Here is a 22409-nt window from a genome sequence, read left to right on the forward strand (position 1 = left end):
TCAGGGATACAGTAAGCATTAGCTATGTGCTAACTACAATTAGGACAGTAACTATTTCAAAAAGGAAAAATAAGGAATTATTAAATGCAGAATAACCTTACTTATTATCTTTACTGTTTTATATATGTACTTGGGCAAATAAACCGTAAAACTGTGAGATGGTACTCTAATTTTTAAATCGATAAGCATATTTTAAATCCATTAAGGAAAAAGAGAGTAAAAGGCTAAAGGTGGAATTATCATGTACCAGCTGTCAAAACTTATTATCACTATTTCTAATTAACCCTTAGATTAAAAGCAAACTAAAAGTAGGTCATAAGGAAACCATTCTTAAGCAGGATTTAAAAAAATAGAAAAAAACTTATATATTAGATACAAGAATGCTATTTCAGATTCTGATAAATCCAAGCATATAGATTTATTTTAAAAGTCTCAAAAATTACTGTGGCTATGTATTTTTAGAACATTTATTTTTATGTTCACATTAGACAAAGATTAAAAACAGAAAACAATTATATGTACACTTTTTTCATTCTTGTAAAAACATGCATATGAAAAAGGGTAGAAGGGAACAAAGATAATGTACCAGGATCAGTGGTAGAAACATAGATTATCCCCCTCTTAATTTCCTATACTTCTTGTAATAGTTATGTATTATTTTAATAAGCGATTTTTGAAACACAGCAAATGGTTTTAATGAACACTGAAAGTATATCTGATCTATTTCCTTAATAATCCAGAAGTTAACTTGTGTCATCTTTAAAATCTTTTCAAAAATTGTTTATTTGATGTCACAGAAAAAAAAAATCACATTTTTGTTCCAACTTACTAATTTTACGATTTCCATATTCTTTTTACGTAGAATTTTGATTTCCCAGATGACATCTGAGTGATGTGGAAAAACAGATCCCTTGTCATTCCATTTTAGGTGTAATGTAGAAGTTGAAAAGTCAGCAGACAAATTCAAGATCTCAGGAGTGTCTGGAATTAAGGCTTAAAAAAAGGAAACAAAAGACAGTGAAATGAGTCATGGTTTTCCTATTGTAATTCCATTAATCAACTATTTTTGGGCTCTATTCCTTCTTGATCAAAAATAAATAATCAAGGATTAAAAGCCAAACTTGTGTACCAATCAATTACTGAAAAAAGAACAAATACATGTATTTCTTTGTAATGGTACCTCTCAAAGATTAATCATACAATATGAGAAAATTATTTATCAGTTACTGGTTTCAAATGCATAATACATCTTCTAACACAAACAGCAACCAGGTTACGTAGAATAGTCTAGTATCGCCTGGTCTGAACTCCAAGACCTACAAGAGCTTCTTTTGTATGGCTGTCAGGTCAAGCCCCTCAAAATGACAAAATACAAAACCCTGCTTGGGTAATGCTTTCCATCTTTTCTTTCTGCAGCCTTCTCCCTCATCTCCCAGTGTCAGAGCCCCTCATGCTGGAGGGTTTCTCCCACTGAGGACTGCTCTGAGCGATCACTGGCAATAGATACCACGAACTAACAGCAACACTATAGAAATGACTAAGACACAGAGTTGGGAAGCCAATGGGTTACTGGGAAGAAGTAGCAACATATGAGAAGTATTTCAGAGAGGCTGGTTTAGCAGTGGTATGCAACACAGTTTACAGGGGATTGAGGTAAGAGATAAAGAGATTCATTAGGGGACCACTGGAGAAATCCCAGCTGGAGTTGTAAGGATATGGCCTGTGGTAACACAAAAGGAAAAGAAAGGACAAAATCCAATGGATGTTTCAAAGAAATGACTGGATTTTCAGATGGATCAGCTATAAAGATAAAGGGAAACATCTGAGATTTCTCTCAAGTTTCCAGCCTGGAAAGTGGCAAGAAAGGCAGGAAGACTCACGAATCATTGTGAAGAGATGCAGAAGACTAGCTGTGAGTGATCGAGGGTCAGGGGAAGAGAAAGAGAAATCATGGAGGGCTCTGCAGTCAGCTGGATGAGAATGGTGAGCAGTTAAGAATGTGGAGAGTAACTCACTGAGTGTAGCTGAAGAAAAGAAAGTGCATATACAAAGAGATAAAACAGGGAAAGGTTGTTCTGGAGGCTGCCAATAGTTACACCTTCAAGGAACCAGAAATACCAGCCAAGAATCCTGCAAGGAAATGAGATAAGAGCCAGAGGAAAACCAGAGAAAAGCGAGGATCACATTGACCAAAAGAAAGGGCTTGTCATCTGGGCTAAATAAAAGAGAGTTCAGAGAGGCAGACAGAGAAAAGACCAGGTACTATCAATATTTGAGAAGGACGTTTGGGAGAGCAGTGCTCAAGGATTTGGGCATTCAATAAGAAAAAAACTGGTAAGACGAAAAAAGGTAGCAGAAAGAAGTAGGATATTCTTGCAAATCTTCAAATCGCCCTATCTGTAAGTGACGCGTAGATTGCTGAAAATTGTGGATCAATGGAAAGGGAAGATGAACTAGTTCAGTTTTATGAAACATAGGCTTTCTGGCATGAGGGGTAGAGAGACTTGGGACTTTCTTGCATGTTTCTTCCAAAATTACAGTAAGGTGAAGGTAAGTTAAAAGAAATACAGAGACACCTTCCCTGATCTCATTTCTCTCCTGGGCCCTTCCCCAAGAAGTTCAAGGATCAACTAAATAAGCGTGGCAACAAGAAAATGCAGTATACAGAGACAGGGCAGTTGAGTTTGTAAATAACAAAAAACTAACATATATTAGTTAGCTTTGGAACTTAAAAATAAACCCACTTACTAGATTTAACTAAAATTTGCTGACCACAGTGCTCTGCCCTGGATTTTGGTAAAAGAGTTAGGGCTGTACACGAAACAGAACTTGTGGATTTGAAGTCTGCATTACGGAACAAAATCAACAATGACACAGCTATGCAAGGACAGTGGAGGATGCTTGATAGGAGAAGTTTTAAGTAGGAAACTGCTTTTTAAAAAGGAAAAGCACAGACCAAGGAGGAGCAAGAAGTTATTTCAGCCACGAAAGGGAAAGTTCAAGGTGTCAATGTGACCAAACAGAGGAAGAGACTTCCAAGAATGTGTTTCTTCTTTCAAAATGATTCAAGATGTCATGATGATGTAGTAACTTAAAAGATTATGAAACATGGGAGTATTCTGTTAAGGCAACACTCATCAATTAAAATACTTCCCTCCCTGAAAAATTCACATAATTTAAATTTTATCTAAACAGTAGTGGGCTACTGTTCAAAACACAAGTCAAATCTAATATTTCAAGTCAAAGACGGTAATAGCTACAATTACAAATGGGAAGATTAAAAAACACTTTTTTTCCTTCCCTTTTCTTATGGAATAATTGGGAAGTTTTCCCCAAGCATCCAAGCCTTGTCATCTGCATTTCTTTCCAGCTAAAAGAGGCAACTGGCAATAATGTTAACTTACTCTCTAGAAACTCAGAACTGTTCAGCTAGGGGAAAAAAAAAAAACTAACCCAAGTTTTGCTTGTACTTTTTTTTTTTTGTATTGTTCATTTTCATACTAGAATAGATGTACCCACAACCTATATGCTCTTTCTTCCTTAGAACATCAGGAGATCAGGAGCTCTCCCAGTCTTTTTCATGATCCACATTAGTAATTCTGCCTTGGAGAGATCCAAATTTTCAGGTTATTATAAGAAACTTAGATATTAAAAGCCCTACAAAGATTTATTTTTGTGCTTGTCCTTGCTAAGTAGACACTTATTACATAGATGTGTTACAAACCCTGCTTGCGTCATGTGTATATATTTTTTAAGTACCTTCAGATCTGCAAAAAAGTTAATTTCTCATACTTTTATTTAGTAGCAAACTGCTAAAGAGCCCAGGTCTTCTAATCCACAGTTAGACTCCCATTTAAGAGCTTCTCTTGTACATAGTAGGTGCTCAAAGATTTGCTGGGGCATCTACTTCTGTATTACATTCACCCAATTTGTTTCTCAATTTGTCTTATGCCAATACTGTTATTCTAATCATGATGAGGCCCATTATTATTTAAAACTGCTACTAATTAATCAGATAACATTCAAAAACAATGAAAAGTCTATCGACTGAGTCACTTAGAGCTTGTCTTGATTTGTTTTTCTAATTCTTTCCATCTGACACTGTCATCTTAAAGTAGCTTCCCAGACAAGAACTTTGGACACCTCCTGAAACAATCAGCACAAACTGGCTCTTCTACAGAGTCCTGGGATTTTTGGCATCTGGAATAAAATTAAGTTAGATTCTTCATACCTTACTACAAAATATTTCCAGAAGGATTAAAGATTTAAATCAAGCATGATAGAAAAACCAAAAACTCATAAAGAAAAACACCAAGAGATGCTATTATGTAAAAATGAAAACTTGTGGTATGAAAAATGCTACAGTGTTGAAAAAACATACAAACTCAAAAAAGTATTTGTAGCAAATATGACAGAGCTAGCAACCATAATATAAAGAGACCTCCTGTGAATTAATGAAGAAAAGATGAGTAACACAAGAGAAAAATTACAAGAGGCAGAAATACTTCAAAGAACAATACAAATGACAATTTTTTTAAAAGCAATAAAAGTACAAAAACAACAATATAATTTGGAGGCCACTGGATTGGAATAGCAGAAGAGACGAGTAAAACCCAATACTGCAAAAGATGTGGGGAAGCTGGTACTCTAATTTGTTGCTTGTGGGAATGCAAATGGGTACAAAGCCTTGGAGAATAATTTGGCAAAAGTCTTAAAAAAGGGAATGCCTTTAATGCAGAAATATGAACTCCAGGAATTAGGCTAAATTCCTGGAAATGAAAACCTAAATGCAATAGCTCAGAGTAAGTATGGTACCTCCATTCAACAGAATACCATGCAACCATTAAAATTAATGTAGATTTAGGTAGCTACAGCTTGAAAAAATGTCTATAATATGCCTTCTGTTAGAGAACTTATAAAGTAATATGAGCCCTGTTTCTACATGCATAGAAAATACATTTAAGTCTTAAAAATATTTCTCTATAGGTGCTAGGATCATAGGTGATCTGCTTTCTCCACAATTCTTTGCCTATTTGACCATTCTGCAGAGAATGTACTACTTTATTGTCAAAAAGAAAATTTCTCCAGATCAAAGTTTATGATTTAAATAAAATTTATTTCATTTAAATAAAATTGAGATATTTAATAAATCTTAATATCTCAAAATTTTCCATAAATTGGGTTTATCAAAATTCCCTAACTTATTATATATAAAATATTCTGTCATGGATCTGACATACAACTACATAGAGAAATAACACACATGGTTCTTCTCCCATTATCTTGAAAGACAGCCCAAATTAGTGCTTTACACTGACAGCACTTTGGCCAGAACGTGGGACAGACTCTGCATTCCTGGTGAGCAAACTTTGCTGGTATTCTTCCATTTTATAACCTGAATCATCTCAGATGCGGACCACCCAAACGTGCATCCTATATATAAAATTGGACAAATCAATAGTTAACCACATTTTCCTCCCCTTGCTTCAAAGTAAGTCATTCTTATAAGACCCAGCATAATTTCTTATAATACAGCCCACAACAGTTATCAGGAGCCAAGAAATCTGCTTGTCCCACCATTAAGAGTCAAGACTACTAGAGTTTTTAAGGCCTTGTTGTGCAGCAAAATCTTCATCTCTGTCACCCTGTGTTTATTTGGTGCTTCCAATCCACTTGCAGAACATGTCCTAGGCATTCAATCCAGAAACATGTAAATAAACATCTGCTACATGCAGCACACGGTGCCAGGTGCTAGGTGTAGAAGACAAAGTCCCTGCCCTGCTGGGACCCATATTCTTGTGGAGGAGACGCACAGTGAACACCTAATTATACAAGAAATTATTAATATTAATTGTGATAAGTGCTGCAAGGGAGAAGTACAGGTTACCTAGGAGTATGTTAAAAAAGGAAGAGGATTCCTACTGTAAGGGGGCAGTCAAAGAGAACTTCTGAGAACAGGGTATTTGAGAAATTCTGAAGAGTGTGCAGGAGTCAAGGAGACAAAGGAGTTAAGGGAAGAGTATCAAACTGAGGGGAAGTATCTTGAACTCTGTCTATATGGATTGACCATAAGACAAGTTTGCTGCCTTCCTGATCTGGGCAATGCTTACAATTTCCAGGGAGGTTGCTGGGTAAGTGGAAGTATTAGCTTAACAACTGAAAGTAAAAGAGTGGCAAGTTTCTGCCAATTATAAAGCACCATAATAGGAGCAAAAGCACTGCTCTGAGCTATTTTAAACTATTTTCTTTGAAGCAAATACTTACAAACACTTTTTTCATTTAGTATAAATTTACTTCTAGAACTTCGAAAATCATGTAGAGGATTTATTGTTATTTCATGATCACCAGGTAAAAGAGCTTGGATTTTAGTATTTGTGTTTACCAAATGAGAACAAGACTGGGACCTGCAATACAAGAAAGAACATTTTAATATAGCAGATAAAATTAACAATGCAATTTTCATAAAAACTTGAGTAACACTAAAGATACTGGAAAATACTTATGTGCTTCTGTATACAAAAACATGATATTGTACTGCATTTTAAGGCTGAATCCAATGTTTCAAAATATCATAGCCATTTATGTACATAATTGATTAGAGTTAATTTACATATATAAATGATTTGTTCTTATGAGACAAATGAACGCTTCCATTCATAAGGATGGATGTGGGCAAGGCCACATCTAAGCATGTGTAGCACAGGTTCTACTGTGGTTATTCAGTAAGCATGCCGTTCATCATCTTGGTCACAAAATTTTGCAGGCACTACTCTAAGGGGGTAGCACATATCATAGCATTTCAACCTCACCGCAATCCTAAACTAATAATTGTATGATAAATTAATTCAGGGCACATCTAAGTAACTATGTACCCAGCACTTAACGATCCCAATTACGGAAGGAAACTATGAGCTTATGAATTCCAGTCATCTGGTGTACGCGCCCTCTACACAAACCTTTAGCACCTTGCTACCCTAGTCAGCAACAGTAGGGTTACGGGGGCTTATCAGAAATGCAGACCCTGGGGTGCACGAAGCTCGCCCCAGCAAGACCTACTGAGTAAGAATCTGCATTTTCTCAAGAACCCCGGGTGTCTGGTGAGCACACTCTGGAGAAGCACTGCTCCTACAGGCCGAAGGATGGCCACAGGGAGAGCAGGCCCTTCCTTCTGAGGAGGCGAATGGTACTTCTCCTTATTCTTATTCTTGTGCTCTCTCACGCTCTTGCTCTCTCCCTCTCCTTCCCTCTTCTCCCTCTCCCTCCCTCCCTCCCCCCCAAACAATAAAGTGATTGTTTCAATTTTATTAGGAGTCCAAAAACTCTTCTTCAAATTTAAATATGAATGTACAGCAGAGTTATATACACAGCTCCAAAAAGGAGGAGAAACTCAGGGGTGGGTCCAGGGGGCAGGGGAGGCTTCTCAGAAGCAGCAACGCCATGGTGGGGTCTGTAATAGCAGCCCCCACGGCTCCCTGATAGGCACATGCTAACTACCTTACTCATACCTCACAAAAACCTCTGAGGTAGGTACATTCCCATTTTACAGATGGGGAAAGAGAAGTACAGACTTCGGGAGGTTAAGTAATTTGCACAAAAACAAAATGCTTGGGAAAGCTGCAGAAGCAGCACCTGAACCCAAATCCATCCAAGGGAACAAAAGCCTGTGCTCCTTTGACAGGCAGGATGGCAAAGGGAAAAGAAAGGTATTTCAGGCAGAGGCACACGTGGTATAAAGGAAATCAGCACACTGAGGGATCAAGGGGCAAGTAAAACTTAATGGCTAGAGATCAGGGCGAGGAAGGTGGGAAAACGGAGGCTGCCAAGCACACACGATGGGACAGAGGGCTGTGAGCACGGGAGAGGAGGCGGGGGCTCCAGCAGGCAGTGTCTTCCCTCCTGCTTTGACCGCCCCCCCCACCGCAGTACCATGCAGCCGATCAAAGTACCATCAAAGTAGAAGAAATTGAAATCCCCAATGCGCTATGAATGCATTATCTTATAATTTACGCACGTTTTGCAGTCTATTCCATAATACCTTGTACTGGTTTACGTGCTAAACACCAGGACTTCGGGAAAAGGCTCAGAGCTGGATTACAGACTGGGAATAACAAACATAAAGGACACACAGAAGACTCAGGAAAACTGCACAGCATGAGAAGTATATGAAGACTGTATTTAAAATATTTAGGATGAGGAAGAGAAGCCTGGGGAAAAGACAGAGACGGAACTACATGAGAGGTTGAAAAAAGTCACATCACGGAAATAAGGAAAAGATTAAAATAAATAAATAAATAAAATACAGGCAGTATGGTGAAATGTAACAAAGGTATCAACCAGAGACTGAGAACACAGAGGTTAATGGTAAGCTTTAGCAACATGGTGGTGGGAAAAATAACCAAGCTGTACTAGAAGGTAGAGTATGTAAGCATAGATGATTCAAGAAACAGGATTTTAGCAAGCTATTCAACAACCCACCTGACCTCCCCTTCCCGGCCTTACTTCCCAATTACCCACTCCTCCATTCCCACACCCAACACTTCCAGGCCAGACCATCCTACCATTCCTTACACTAAGATGGGGCTCAATGGGCGCTGACAAAAGAAATGAAACTGGCTACTTGTGGCTCCTTCAAACACAACCTCAACTCTGCTTCTCTGCCCTGGCTCGTGCTTTACTTAGAACAAAACTTCTCCATCAGCTCTGTTTTCAAAATGCTTCCAGTTCCCCATGATCTCTTAGACAAAAGTGGTATTTTTCCTTGGTGGTTGTGCCGGTTTGAGTGTCTTGTGTCCCCCAAATGCCATTATCTTTGTAGTCTTGTGTGGGGCAGAAGTTTTTGTGCTGGTTGGATTTGCTTGGAATGTGCCCCACCCAGCTGTGGGAGATAATTTTGATGAGATGTTCCCATGGAGGTGTGGCCCCACCCATTCGGGGTGGGCCTTGATCGGTGGAGCTATATAAATGAGCTGACTCAAAGAGGAAAGGGAGTGCAGCTGGGAGTGATGTTTTGAAGAGGAGCAAGCTTGCTAGAGAGGAACGTCCTGGGAGAAAGCCGTTCTGAGGCCGGAGCTTTGGAGCAGATGCCAGCTGCCTTCCTAGCTGACAGAGGTTTTCCGGAGGCCATTGGCCATCCTCCGGTGAGGGTACCCGATTGCTGATGTGTTGCCTTGGACGCTTTGTGGCCTTAAGACTGTAACTGTGTAGCGAAATAAATCCCCGTTTTATAAAAGCTTATCCATCTCTGGTGTTTTGCATTCTGCAGCATTAGCAAACTAAGACAGTGGTTCCATGGCCTTTTGTACCCCTCCTGCGCACTTTTCACATTCTGTGCCTCTTGCACACCAGTGCCCCACCTTCTCCGTTCCACCTGTCCATCCTGTGACAGCCTCACTGGACCTCCACGCTCTGTAGGCTATGCTTCCTGCTCCCCCAGCCCTTCACAGATCATCTCTATCAGCATTGGACACACAGCATCGTTAATACTTGTTGCTTGCGAACTCCTTGGGAGCCAGAACTAAATTCCTTTCTTTGTGGCTTGTGGCGGTCATCAGCATTATTCACCAAATTGTTCAGGTTCTCCCATTCAGGATGCATGGTAGGCTTGCACGTCCCTGCCACTCTGAAGCGAGGCCTGGCAACCTGACTTTAGTTGTCCAGAGAAATCTGAGTGAAAAGTCACACCTGTCACTTCAGGAAAGAAGCTCTAAAAGCCAGCGCACCTTGTAACACCCCAGAGAGGGCCTGGGGCCTGAGGGAGAGACACGGGACAGAGATCTCAGATGACCCACAGTGGACACAGAACACAAGCAGGAAATGGGCCACTAAGACTGGAGGGATGTTTGTTTCTGCAACAAGACCTAGCTCATCCCGACTGATAAAACTACCCCAATGCTTAGAATAATGCTCAATAAATGTACATGGAATGGGATGGTCTCAAAAGGAAAAAAAAAAAAAATCTAATTGTATCTAAATAAACATTTATGTCAATTAACATCGGCAAAACTGGGACTCGGAGCTTCCATGCTACATAACTACTCCAGCGTTGCTGAGCAACTTGGTGCCCTTGCTGGGATTAGGGAAATGCAACAGGAATTATTCTGGCATGAAGGCATCCCAAAGACATCAACTCTAGGCTCAGGAACTTCTCGCTCACTCCGAGATTACCTGAGAGGGTAAGGTCATGTAACAATCTCCCACCAGCTTCCCAATCTCTATTTTCTGCTTTTCCATGATAACATAAACCCACTGTTAACCTAGGAACATTGCCACCCAGCCAGGAGGATACTACTCCCAGTTTCTCGTGCAACCAGTTTTAGCCATTTGCCTAGGTTCTGGTCAACAAGCTTTAAGTGGAAGTGCCATGTGGAACTTCTTCGAAGTCTTCTTAAAGAAAATTACCCTTCTTTTTCCTTTCTGCTTTCTGGAATGCAGGCATGATGGCTGCACCTCAAGCAGTCATCCTGGATCATGAGATCACATGCCAAGGATGACAGAGTAGCATGACGAAGAGGAACCCACATCTCCAATGGCCACAGACAACCATACCAGCTCTGGACTGCCTCACCCCAGACTCTTACAGGACAGCAAATGCCTGTCTGTTAAGCTACTATTACTGGCACTTTCCATTATGCACAAACTTCCATTATGCACAAACTTAACCAGGTAGACACTGGTTTGGGACAGACCTGTAAAACTTCCCCATAGTAGATCAGAACCCACACCATGTAGTAGTATGTTCCATACTTGCTACTCATATAATAAAAGAATCAAAGTTTTGGCTGAGGGAAGGTGTTTTTCTTCCCCCCAGTCTTAAATGATGTAAGATTCAATATTTAAGAAACATAGAATTAAGATTTAAAATTTTATAAAATAAATGTCCAGAATAAAAAATTTATATTCTAAAGTTAAAGAGGGAGAACCTCTAAATTGTAGCTGTGACTTAATCAAATATTTACATTACCTGTTTCCAATGCAAAATTCGTAAACAGCACCATGACCTGCTCCTGAGGGTGCTTTCCAGGAACAGTTCCACACTTGTAGATTGTTAGTTGTACATTTCAAATCATGAGGAGCCCCTAGAGAAGGAGAAACGACACACACACACAACAGAGTGCATGTTTAATAATTCAGCTGTGTTGTAAAAGGGCAAGTCAACCATTTTCAGCTGTAAGTACAAGAGTGTATGTCTGCAGGGGGCTTGTGTCCTTTGTGAAGAGATAAACCTGCAGTCACAGGAAGAATGGGTGATTGGTTTTATATATATTTTTGCAGCTTTGGTTAAAAATAGCAAAATGGTAAATGGATAAAAGTGGACAAACCTGCTAGACAACTTAGGGATAAGGCTTCTTCTATCAAAAATTCCACTTCCAGACAATTATAACAAATGTTTAAACAGTGGAAGTAATGCAATGATGGGACCAAGAGAGTAGGATTGGGGGGGGGGGATGGATTTTAACACCCCTTTAATCTCTAATAGCCCAATCTTGAAAAAAGAAAAAGAAGTAAAATCTAGGTTAAAAAGCTATGTGCCTCCCATGACCACAAACACAGCTTCTAAACACCCTTAGTCACCACTGCTTCACGCCTGCTGCCAGACCACCACCCTACACTGAAACCCTGTAACCCATTTAGATTTTTATGAAGCATATTAAAATTTAAACAGTAATGAACTCACAGAAGTCGCACATAGTGCATGTGCCTAAACAACTGAAAATAATATTACATAGAGGAATACACAGGTATGAAAATGAAAAAAGTCATCTTAAAAAAAATGAAGAGAAAGAAAAAAGGAAGTATGAGAGAGAAAGGAGGAGGGAGAAGGCAAAAGGAGAGAAGAGAGAAAAAAGCAACTATAATATAAAAAAGATACTCAGAATCTGAGGTAGATTCTGAATATCTCTCTCTATATAAATGTCTATGAAAAAAGGTTTGTTTTCCTTTAAATTGTATGTATGGTTACCATGGTATTCACCTGAAGCAATAAATTATAACGCTATATAAGACAGAAAGTAGAAACATTAAATTAGATGCTATTACATTAGAAATCAGTAGTAAAATTAATAAAATTTTCAGCCTTGGGGGAAGAGAAGCTCTGTTTAATTACAGAAAAATAAAACATAAATAAAGGGACAACAGGACTATAATGTTCTTTATAGAAATGATCTAGGTAGCATCTACACAAATATTTTTAATATAATTAAGATAACACGTAATTAAGATGATGTTTGATTTAGGTGGAAAAAGAATATTTAGATCTATCTTCAAGGGTCTTTGTATAAGAAACCAAAAGTACACAGAGGATTTTAACCACCAAAAACCTCAAGTGTTCAAATAAAAAAACAAGATTGCTTCATAATCAAAATAATGATAAACCTGCAATCAGTTCAATCTCAATGACTCAGCTGCACTTACCCTTCTTCTGGCTATTTACTTGATTCATTAGATACAGAAGAATAAATGATACTAAGAGCCAATGGAAACTTGAACCAGTCCTCATTCTTTTACAGTCCACCACCCGGGATGGTCGTCTCCATCGAAAGTAAACATCCATCGTCCAGCAATGCAGTCAGTCCTAGATAAAAAAAGGAATTCTAAATGAATTCAAATTGCACCAAAGAAACACTGATACACTGCACACACAAACACTGGAAACAGACAGTAACAGATACTGAAATATGCATTAATCATGTTGGAGATACTTAGAACAATCTAAAACAGCTTTTGCTTCAGGTATCTGCTTCAACATTTCTCAAATGATGGGCTTCAAGTTCAAGATTATAACTGAGCACAAGTCTATCAGCTCTCCACTCCAATACTACTAAAATACAGTAAAACAGTGCATACCACTAGAGTTTTGGCAGACAACTTGAAGTGGACTGACTTACATGGATTGATATTTTTAATATTAATCAGCATATATTAATTTCCACAATCACCTTCTATTTACGGTAAATAATACTGGTTTTATTGGCATTTACATTGTAATATAAAGCATCTATTTAATAAAAACTTAAATTTAAATAGTTTAAAGAAAGGTAATTAACAGTATAAGGGGTTTGCAGAGATGACAACAATATTGACGTGACACGCAACTGGTGAAAGTTTAACCAACACTACAGCAATCAGATCAGGAAAAGAACCACTGGTCGACTGGCTTCAACACATTTCTGTTGAAAACTGCAAGCAAAAGAGAAGAGCAATGAATGAATCTGGTGGGTGGTCAGGAGCAGCAGCAACAGAGCAAAGCATTGTTCAGCTTAACCGATCCCAGGAGACACTTGTCAGCAAATATTTAGCGACAGCCTACTGAGTGCCAGTTCCTCATCTAGTCACAGGAGGCACAGCACTGCGCAGTCTCCACCCTCAAGGAGCTCAGGTTCTAGTTCAGAGAGGCAAGCACATAAACAAATAAGATAATCTGTGATCCCGGTATGCACTTTAAACACTAGAGTAAGTCAATATGCTTAAAGTGTTTGAGTGAGTGAAGGTCAGTACAAGGAGATGGCCATGATAAGATCTAGGGAAAGAGACTCCAAATGGCAGCAAGAGCAAATACAAAGACCCTAAGACAGGAACTAGCTTACCAAGCTCAAAGGGCAGTAAAAGAGCCAGTGTGGCTTAAGGACAGTAAATGCAGGAAAAGTGTCAGAGAGGTGGGCTGGTCAGTCGTGCAGGGCCTCATGGTCACCCAAAGGATAAGTATGGAGCTTTATGTGGTTGAGATGAGCCACCAGTGGAGACTTTTAATCAAGGAAGAGAAGCATGGTCTGATTTGCACTGTGGAAATTCTAGCTGATACATGCAGGACAGACTCAAGGTGAGAAGAGTGGAGGCAGGGAGACACAATCATCCAAATGAGATTATAGGCAGGGAGGACTAAGGTTCTAAGAGTGGAACTGAGGAGAGGTGTTCAGATTCAGGATCTGTTTTGGAGATGGAGGAACCTACCAAAGCATTACAAGCAGTACTGTGTGGCAGTTGAGAATACAGATTAGGTTTGAATCCCAGCTTTGCCACTTACAGTGTGACTGCAGGCACACACTAGGATACTTATCGTGGGACTCAGTGAGGATGATAATTGTATTGTCCTCATAGGTTTGCTGCAAGGGTTAGATAAGGAAAATACATGTAAAGCACTTGGAATAGTGCCAAACACACAGTACGTGCTATAGGTGTGTTTTGCATGCTGTGCAAGGAACAGGGAGACCAGAGAAAGCAAGGATGACTACTAGATTTGGTGGCTAAATAGTGATGGATGGATGCTGGGGCCACTTAAATTCTCTGAGGGTAAATGAAAAAGCAGGGAGTGAGACACAGGGATGAAACTAAAGGATTAGAAGATCCATTCACATTAGTCAACTTTGATATGCTCCCACTCCCCACTCCAAACAGAAGTATTCTCCCCTGCAGAATTTGAAAGAACTGCTTGAGGATAATCAGGGCAGCTAACATAAACCCAGGTGTCAAAGAGGAAAAGCCTTCTATATTTTAACATTTAGGGGTTCCCCAAAGTAATAATATTCCTGCCCATTCTTAGAGTGAAGCCTGCCAGACAGCAAGGTCTTCCATTGCACCGAAAACTCCTTGTCAGAACTTCTATTATCTCAGTCTTATGTTAGAACAGACAGCCACAGATCACAAAACACTTCAGGAAAGCCTTAATATTAAAGAGAAATTCAGAATACACAGGATAACCAAAAGGAAAATAAATATTATCACCAGGGGAAAGAGAGGGAATTAGGAAACAGGGGAAATAAAAAGTCCTTTAAATTGTATTCTCAGTGACAGCAAATACGGTGCTATCATAAAACAAGAACAGGACACACTGAAAAGGGAACAATCAGAAACAGAAACCAACCTTAGAAATTAAATATGTTGACCGATATTTAAAAATTTTTAAAGAATGAAGAATAAAAAGTTGAACAATCATTCAGAAAAAAGAACAATAGGCAAAAACAGAAAATGTGAAAATAGATACGAGAATGGGAGGCTTGATAAAGGGCAGAAATCCAACTAAATAACAAGAGCCTAATGAGGGAATTCAAAACGCATTCTTCTTAGTGAAAACTAATGGCAAGCTCTCTTCTTTGCTGAGTATCATTAAAAACCCCGGAACTGAATCCCAAATAGGTTAAGTAATTATAACCAAAACAAGCAAGAAGGCACAAGCAAACATTTCAAAGCCGCTCAATTATTTTTTGGATGAAAGAGTAACTTCCTAGTCAAGTCCAGTGACATCAAGCTTACTTATTAGAAGGAAAATTTATTCATGAGATGTCTAAAATGCCAGCTGCCAAACTTATAGCATCAAACAGCTTGGACTGTAATAACTGAATAAAAGAGACTAAACGTTACCTCAAAAAAACCCCAAATGCTGACTAAAAGTATCACAAACCATATTCAAGGAGTGGTTCAACATTTTCTTGAAATGAAACAGTCTCTTGCTGCAAGTTTACAGTTATTCCCACAAAAGAGACCTGTGCCCTGTCTCCACGCCAGGGAGAAGCAGCAAGGCAAGAGGGGGACGGAGGCAGCCGGGAAAGAGCTCTGGGCCAGGGGCTTGCCGGGAGGGAGACTAGACTCTAATCTTGGCTCCATTACTAATTAGCGGTGTGACTGAGGGTAAATCGCTTAATCCCTCCCAGCTCCAGGCTCAAGCACTGCAGCACAGAGGCAGGCTCTATCCGGGCCATAGAAGAAACTTCCCGAGTTAAGCTGTAATGTTCCATTCCTGCTGGCAGGCGGCAAGAGCGCTTACGGTAGCTGCCAGGATGCAGTGAGGCCTGGGAGCGCCACCCACGGCCCCGGGCAAGGACCGCACCGCGGTGGTCAGCGGGCATCAGCACGGGCCTCTTAGGGATAAAAAGAACCAACGGCGGCAGTCACCGAAAACTGCTTCACTTAAAATATGCAGGATAATAAAGGAAACTGCCTTTTGTCATAACATTTACACAGAAAATTTTGAGTGAGTTGTTTGAGCAATACTGTGTGAGGCTTATAATAAATCCAACTTTTCTACCAAGCAAAACTTTCAGACGGACCTACTTGAGGGCCAGAACAATACACAAATAGAGCCTTGCAGTGTATTTTCAGGAAGGAAAACAGCCTTGTGAAGTTTTTCTCTGCTCCTTTCTGACAGAAACATCTCAGAATTGACTTTTTTTTTTCACCAATGCCTGATTCCCTAGGGGAGAATGACTTTTTATAGGATTTCAGGAGCTAACTTTCAAAATTACGATAGCTGTCTCTTGACACAGTGACGGTGCAAATGCAGATACCTGGCGGGGAAAAGCAGGTAAACGTGGAAACCAGGCAGGTGAAAAGGACAGGGCCTTGGTAAACTGGAGATCACCTGCCTACTCTACAGGTGGCAATAGCCACTTGTGCCAAATTCTCTGATTTTTCAAAATAAGCTAGAAATCTGAGATTTTATGTGAAAATACTCATATTTGCAACTGTAATCAAATAATTCATATCTTTTCAATACTCTAAAGGCCAAACAAAATACACCTCACACTATATCCTGCTGAGGGCCACCAACTTATATCCTACATAATATAAATATTTTAAAGGATTCAAAAATAAAAAATGTCAATGAACTCTTTTTTCAAGAACATATATCATGCAGAATCAATTTATAAAATCACTGAGTGGAAAGAAAAAAAATCTATCTTTTGTATTGCTTCTGTTTCTTTCTTTATATTATCCCCTGACCTCAATCTTCAGACATCATGAAGTACAGGGGCACGACACGGCCCAGCTCCCACCAACAGCGTAAGTTTAGTGGCACTTGCTCAGCCTTAACTTCTCCCTTGTGAAAACGGAGTATCTGTGAAAGTACTTTGGTTGGCTTCTTCCTCAGCTTGGAGAATTCTGGTTCCAGCATACATGAGGTTTGGGCCCTTTCTGCTGAGGATAAGTAGGAAAAAAAAAGTTGGGAAGAGAAAACAAAGCCAAAGGCAGGGGAGGACCAGAAATCATAGCCCATTATATTTTGTTTAGTTTGGTGCTGTTTTTTGGGGGGGGCTGGGGGGACAGAGGGAGATGTGACAGAGAGTCAGCTCCTTCTGCTGCATGAACCTATCCGGAGAGGCCCTAAGGCCACATCTCCTTGAGAAACATGTGCTCAGAGATGAAGAGATGAGTCATTCTAATGAAGATTACCTGAAGCTTGGATTACCCAAAGCTTTTTTCTTTTTATCTCAAGAATATACCTTTCTGCACCACAGTGAGGTAACTCCCTTGTCATTAATTCACAAAAGGAATTAAATACCGGGATGGAGTTGGCACACTGGAGGGGGAAAGCCTCTTAACCACAATAAACCAGAAATAAATGTGCACGCAGGGCAAAACTCCACAGAGAGGAGAGTCTGGGAAGAGCACTCCAAGGAAGGGAAATCAAATGGAAAGCAAAGAATATCTGTATTACTGACACGTATCCTTTATAGTGTGCTTTCTCGATTTTTTCAATTACGAAACATAAGAAATTGGTTAAGAACTTTGACCAGCAACAACTATTCTCCTAATTCCATTATCCCCCTTATAAGGTCTTAAGTTCCTCAAGTACTGACTCCCTTTGAATAAAACTTTTCAGGAACATAAAGTCTGCAGTTAGGTAGATTCATTGTATTAAAGAGAACAGTAGGGGATTCAAGCAAAATGAGAGAAATGCCTATGAATAAACAAGCCTGGCTGAATCGGGAAGTTCAGTTTGGGAAAGCAGGTTGAGACTAGACTGTAGAGGGAGACATTAAAGATTTTTAAGAAAGAGGTTTTTTTAAGGAGATTAATCAGCAGGCAATTACCATAACAAAGACGTACATACAACAATATATCTACGTCTACATCTATATCTATATATACATTCAACTGCCAAAGTCTAGCCCTCAAAGAGCTTACCAAGCACCCAGCACAACTCATACCGAGGTGCATCATCAAAAGTATCAAAATAACCACATAAAAGAACTTAAAATCTTCAGGGAAAGGAAGGCCATAGACAAAGGCTCACAAATAAGAATGACATTGGACTAATTCAGTAAAGTCAGGACTGGGTTTGAATCTGGCTCTGTGACTTGCCATGGGAGCCTGGGACAAACTCCACTGTACCACAGGGACGGTGACAGCCCATCTCCAGAGCAGTTATGAGGGCCTGAGACTTTCAGCACTGAGTTAAAAGAAACATCTTTCAAAACCTAAGTGAAAATTATCTTCACACATGAATTCTGTACTTGGCCAAACTACTAAGTGAGAGGATTAAAAAAATACATTTTATAAAGACATGCGAGATGTCAAAAACATATACCTCCCACTCACCCATTCTACAGAGGATACCAGAGGACATGCTTCACCAAAATGAGGTAGAGGGGAAAAAGAGAGAGAGAGAAAATATATGATCCCAGAAACTGGAGTTTCAACCTAAGAAAGAGGCAGAGGGAATCTGAATTCCTTCAGGACCACAAAGGGCAGCCTTAGGATGACAGCTTCCCAACAGTCTCAGAAAAGGCCCAATGGGAACACTAGAACGGAGGACTCTATAAGGCGTATCCCCAGGGCAGAAACAGGGAACTGACAAATTAACTGATGCATTTGGCCACATGGGAAATAGTACTAAAGGGGCTTCTATAGTTCTGTTGGAGATTTTGGGAAGAATTGATGGTAGGTACATAGAGAATTAAGCACATGCAAAGATAAGACAAAAAAAAAAAAAAAAAAAGAACAAATCATAAAAGAAAGGAACTGATTCTTGTATACTTCTTGGTTCAGCATTAAACAACATTTACAGTCATAATAATGTAAAGATTGAGTACTAAGTTAACCAAAAACTATGATATGATGGGAGGATGAAAAGGAGTGAGGGAGGTGATTTAACCAAGTTAAATCCTTATCTTTGGATCAAGAAGTAATAGATAATGTCTAATACTTGTAAATCAAGATATAAAAGTAAAAATAATTAATTTTTAATAAACAGTGGTTTATTTAGAAATAAAAAGTGGTTGTGTGTCTCCGGAGAGTAAGATTCTGGGATGGGGCAAAATACCTTTTTTTTTTTTTTTTTTTAATTTTAAGCCATATTAATTCCTCAAACTCTTCTGGGAAACTTCTAGAAAGAGATACAAGGAGCTCATCATCATCTCTGGATAACTCCAGGAGATTAGATGCTCCTTCTTTTGCTTCCATGATATTTTAATTACATCTCTATTACAGACGTTGCACAGCTTGTGAGACAAATTCGACTCACTGCCTGAATTTGTAAATAAAGTTTTATTGGAACACAGCCATGTCCATTCATTTACATACCATCGATGGCTGCTTTTGCACTAGATTAGAGCTGAGTAGCAGCGACAGAGATCCCAGGTCTGCAAGCCTGAAGTATTTACTACCTGGCCCTTTACAGAAATTGTTTGCTGACTCCTGCTCTATTTTATCACCTGCCAATTTTCTAATTCTTCCAACAAACTGCAAGATCTTTGAGAGCAAATGCTGTCTCTCAGTTCAGTGTAACCCCAGTGTCTAAGCACATTGGATGGCATAGAGATCCTCAGATATTATCTAAGCTGATGACTGGATAAATGAATAACAAGACACAAATAAATATATTTCCATACAGTATTCTTTAACTGTTAGGCTTCTTGCTAATCCGAGTACTGCCAACACCGGGCATATAAATTAGAGCCATGGTTCCCAAACTGTGCCCCAAGGCACCCCAAGGCACCAAAGCAAATAAACAGGGGTATTGTGAGATATTTTTAATTTTTGAAGGCAACACAGCAACATCTGTTCCACACTGTGAGAACTTCTAACTCAAGGTAATTCACAGTTTCAACATTAGGTCATGCTATATACCTATCAATTACTTTCTGTCTTTGAGAAGCAGCAGTTTTGGTGACTGACAGGACAAAACAAAATTACTACCCAAAAATCAATGAAATGAGGGTGGCAGTGTCCAATCTGGTACACAGGGCCCAACATATGTACACATCCCGTTAGTAACTGTGGCTTTTTTTTTTTTTTTTTTAATTTTTTCCCTATGCCTTTATTTATTTATTTATTTATTTATTTATTTATTTTATTTTTTTAAGTCTTCATTTTATTGAGATATATTCACATACCATGCAGTCATACAGAACAAATCGTACATTCCATTGTTCACAGTACCATTACATAGTTGTACATTCATCACCTAAATCAATCCCTGACACCTTCATTAGCACACACACAAAAATAATAAGAACAATGATTAAAGTGAAAAAGAGCAATTGAAGTAAAAAAAGAACACTGGGTACCTTTGTCTGTTTGTTTGTTTGTTTCCTTCCCCTATTTTTCTACTCATCCATCCATAAACTAGACAAAGTGGAGTGTGGTCCTTATGGTTTTCCCAATCCCATTGTCACCCCTCATAAGCTACATTTTTATACAATTGTCTTTGAGATTCATGGGTTCTGGGTTGTAGTTTGATAGTTTCAGGTATCCACCACCAGCTACCCCAATTCTTTAGAATCTAAAAAGGGTTGTCTAAATTGTGCATAAGAGTGCCCACCAGAGTGACCTCTCGGCTCCTTTTGGAATCTCTCTGCTACTGAAGCTTATTTCATTTCCTTTCACATCCCCCTTTTGGTCAAGATGATGTTCTCCGTCCCACGATGCCAGGTCTACCTTCCTCCCCGGGAGTCATATTCCACATTGCCAGGGAGATTCACTCCCCTGGGTGTCTGATCCCATGTAGGGGGGAGGGCAGTGATTTCACCTTTCAAGTTGGCTTAGCTAGAGAGAGAGGGCCACATCTGAGCAACAAAGAGGCATTCGGGAGGATCCTCTTAGGCACAATTATAGGGAGGCCTAGCCTCTCCTTTGCAGCAACCGTCTTCCCAAGGGTAAAACCTACAGTAGAGGGCTCAACCCATCAAACCACCAGTTCCCTATGTCTGTGGTCATAGTAACTGTGGCTTTTTAAGAATGAAATAAAAAAATAACGTTTTTCCTTTACATTTATATGTATTATTTTTTTCAAACTATTAAAATACTTATTAATAGTTGGGATCTAACTAGTTCATAAAAAGAACTGTTAGGGGCACTGGGAAAAACATTAATGAAACACTGAGGGCACTATGAAACAAGAAAGTTTGGGACACTGAGTTAGGAGACAGCTCAACTGCTTAGGGATTCCACTATATCATACTTTAATCTGCATTTTGTATCCCAGACAATAATATTGGAATTTAACTGTTACTACGGTATAGGAACATAGTCTGTGAACACTGCAGAGATTTCATTCTGTGCCCTCCCTCCAAAAAAAAACAGCAGTGATTCAAATGGAATATTGTTGCCCAATGTTTTATTTCTTTGCATTTCCTGGGAATTTTTTTCCTGGGGCACCCACAAACCATGGCCTCTATGGAATGTCCCCCGTATCTCCAATTCTTCCCATCCTTAGGTGTCCGTTCTAAGAATCCTGCCTTCTCTGATGGTACGTGCTGGTCCTCACCACCATCCTCCCACCCCCCACCACATGCCCTCAACATAGGTTTAGCTCTCTATCACCCCAAAGAGTAGTAAGTAGCTACTCATCTCTCCCCTCTACTAGACTGTACAAGTGCCTGGCACATAATGGCCTTCAATAAATGGCAATAAATATCTACTGAACAAATAAACCTATCTCTACCTTCTACTATAAAGGTGAAACACTCTACTATTATAGTCAAGAAACACCTGAAGAACATTTCTCTTTGGCTAAAATACACCAAGGGAACTTTAACATGCAGGAAAGCCTGACACAAGGTTACCTTCAAGAAGAATCAGAAACATCTCTGTTCCCTGGTACCTGCTTCCCCCCACACACTCACCAACACCAAGAATGATCTTTTTGTTAAAATCTCTTCCAACTGTTGGGCCACAACTGGCATTTTCTTGATTATGCAGTCAAATATCCTTTAATGTATTCACTGGTAATTTGCAATGCTTTATTTGTAAACTACTTGTTCTGTCTTTTGATCATTTGTCCTAAATGGGTATTAATCGTTTCCCTGCAACCTGATAAGAAGGAAATTTTATAATATGAATATTAACTCTATTATCTATATTGTAAATACATTTCCCAGTTTGTTTTCTTAGATTCCAGTGAAGATTTTGTTTGACTTTCACTGAGTCAGATATCTTAATTATGTCCTTTATGGTTTCTGACCTCTACATCACGTGAAAAATGATCTTTCTCGTGCCAGATTTTACAAATTGCCACCTAGTTTGTCTTCAAGTACATTCAAGGCTTTTAACATTTTAAGCTTTAATCCATATGGAATTAATTTTGATGTACAACATGAGCCAGGGACTCAGCTTCTTTTCTCCCCGTGAATGGTTAACACTTATCCCAGCATCAGTTATTAAATGATGCATTCCCTCCCTCACTGCCTGGAGAC

At 39.3% G+C, this 22409-nt stretch overlaps 1 protein-coding gene across 1 annotated transcript in view; it reads right to left on the bottom strand.

Moving 5' to 3' along the window:
- Window positions 1–22409, bottom strand: part of LIFR (LIF receptor subunit alpha) — a 79043-nt gene that overhangs the window by 37892 nt on the left and 18742 nt on the right. The window contains 4 exon segments of the mRNA XM_037798784.1: window positions 830–993; window positions 6265–6404; window positions 10961–11075; window positions 12412–12571. Of these exon segments, the coding sequence (XP_037654712.1) occupies window positions 830–993; window positions 6265–6404; window positions 10961–11075; window positions 12412–12550 (558 nt within the window). The 5' untranslated portion in view covers window positions 12551–12571.

The sequence above is a fragment of the Choloepus didactylus genome, chromosome 11 (assembly GCF_015220235.1).
Source record: "Choloepus didactylus isolate mChoDid1 chromosome 11, mChoDid1.pri, whole genome shotgun sequence".
Taxonomy (NCBI): domain Eukaryota; kingdom Metazoa; phylum Chordata; class Mammalia; order Pilosa; family Megalonychidae; genus Choloepus; species Choloepus didactylus.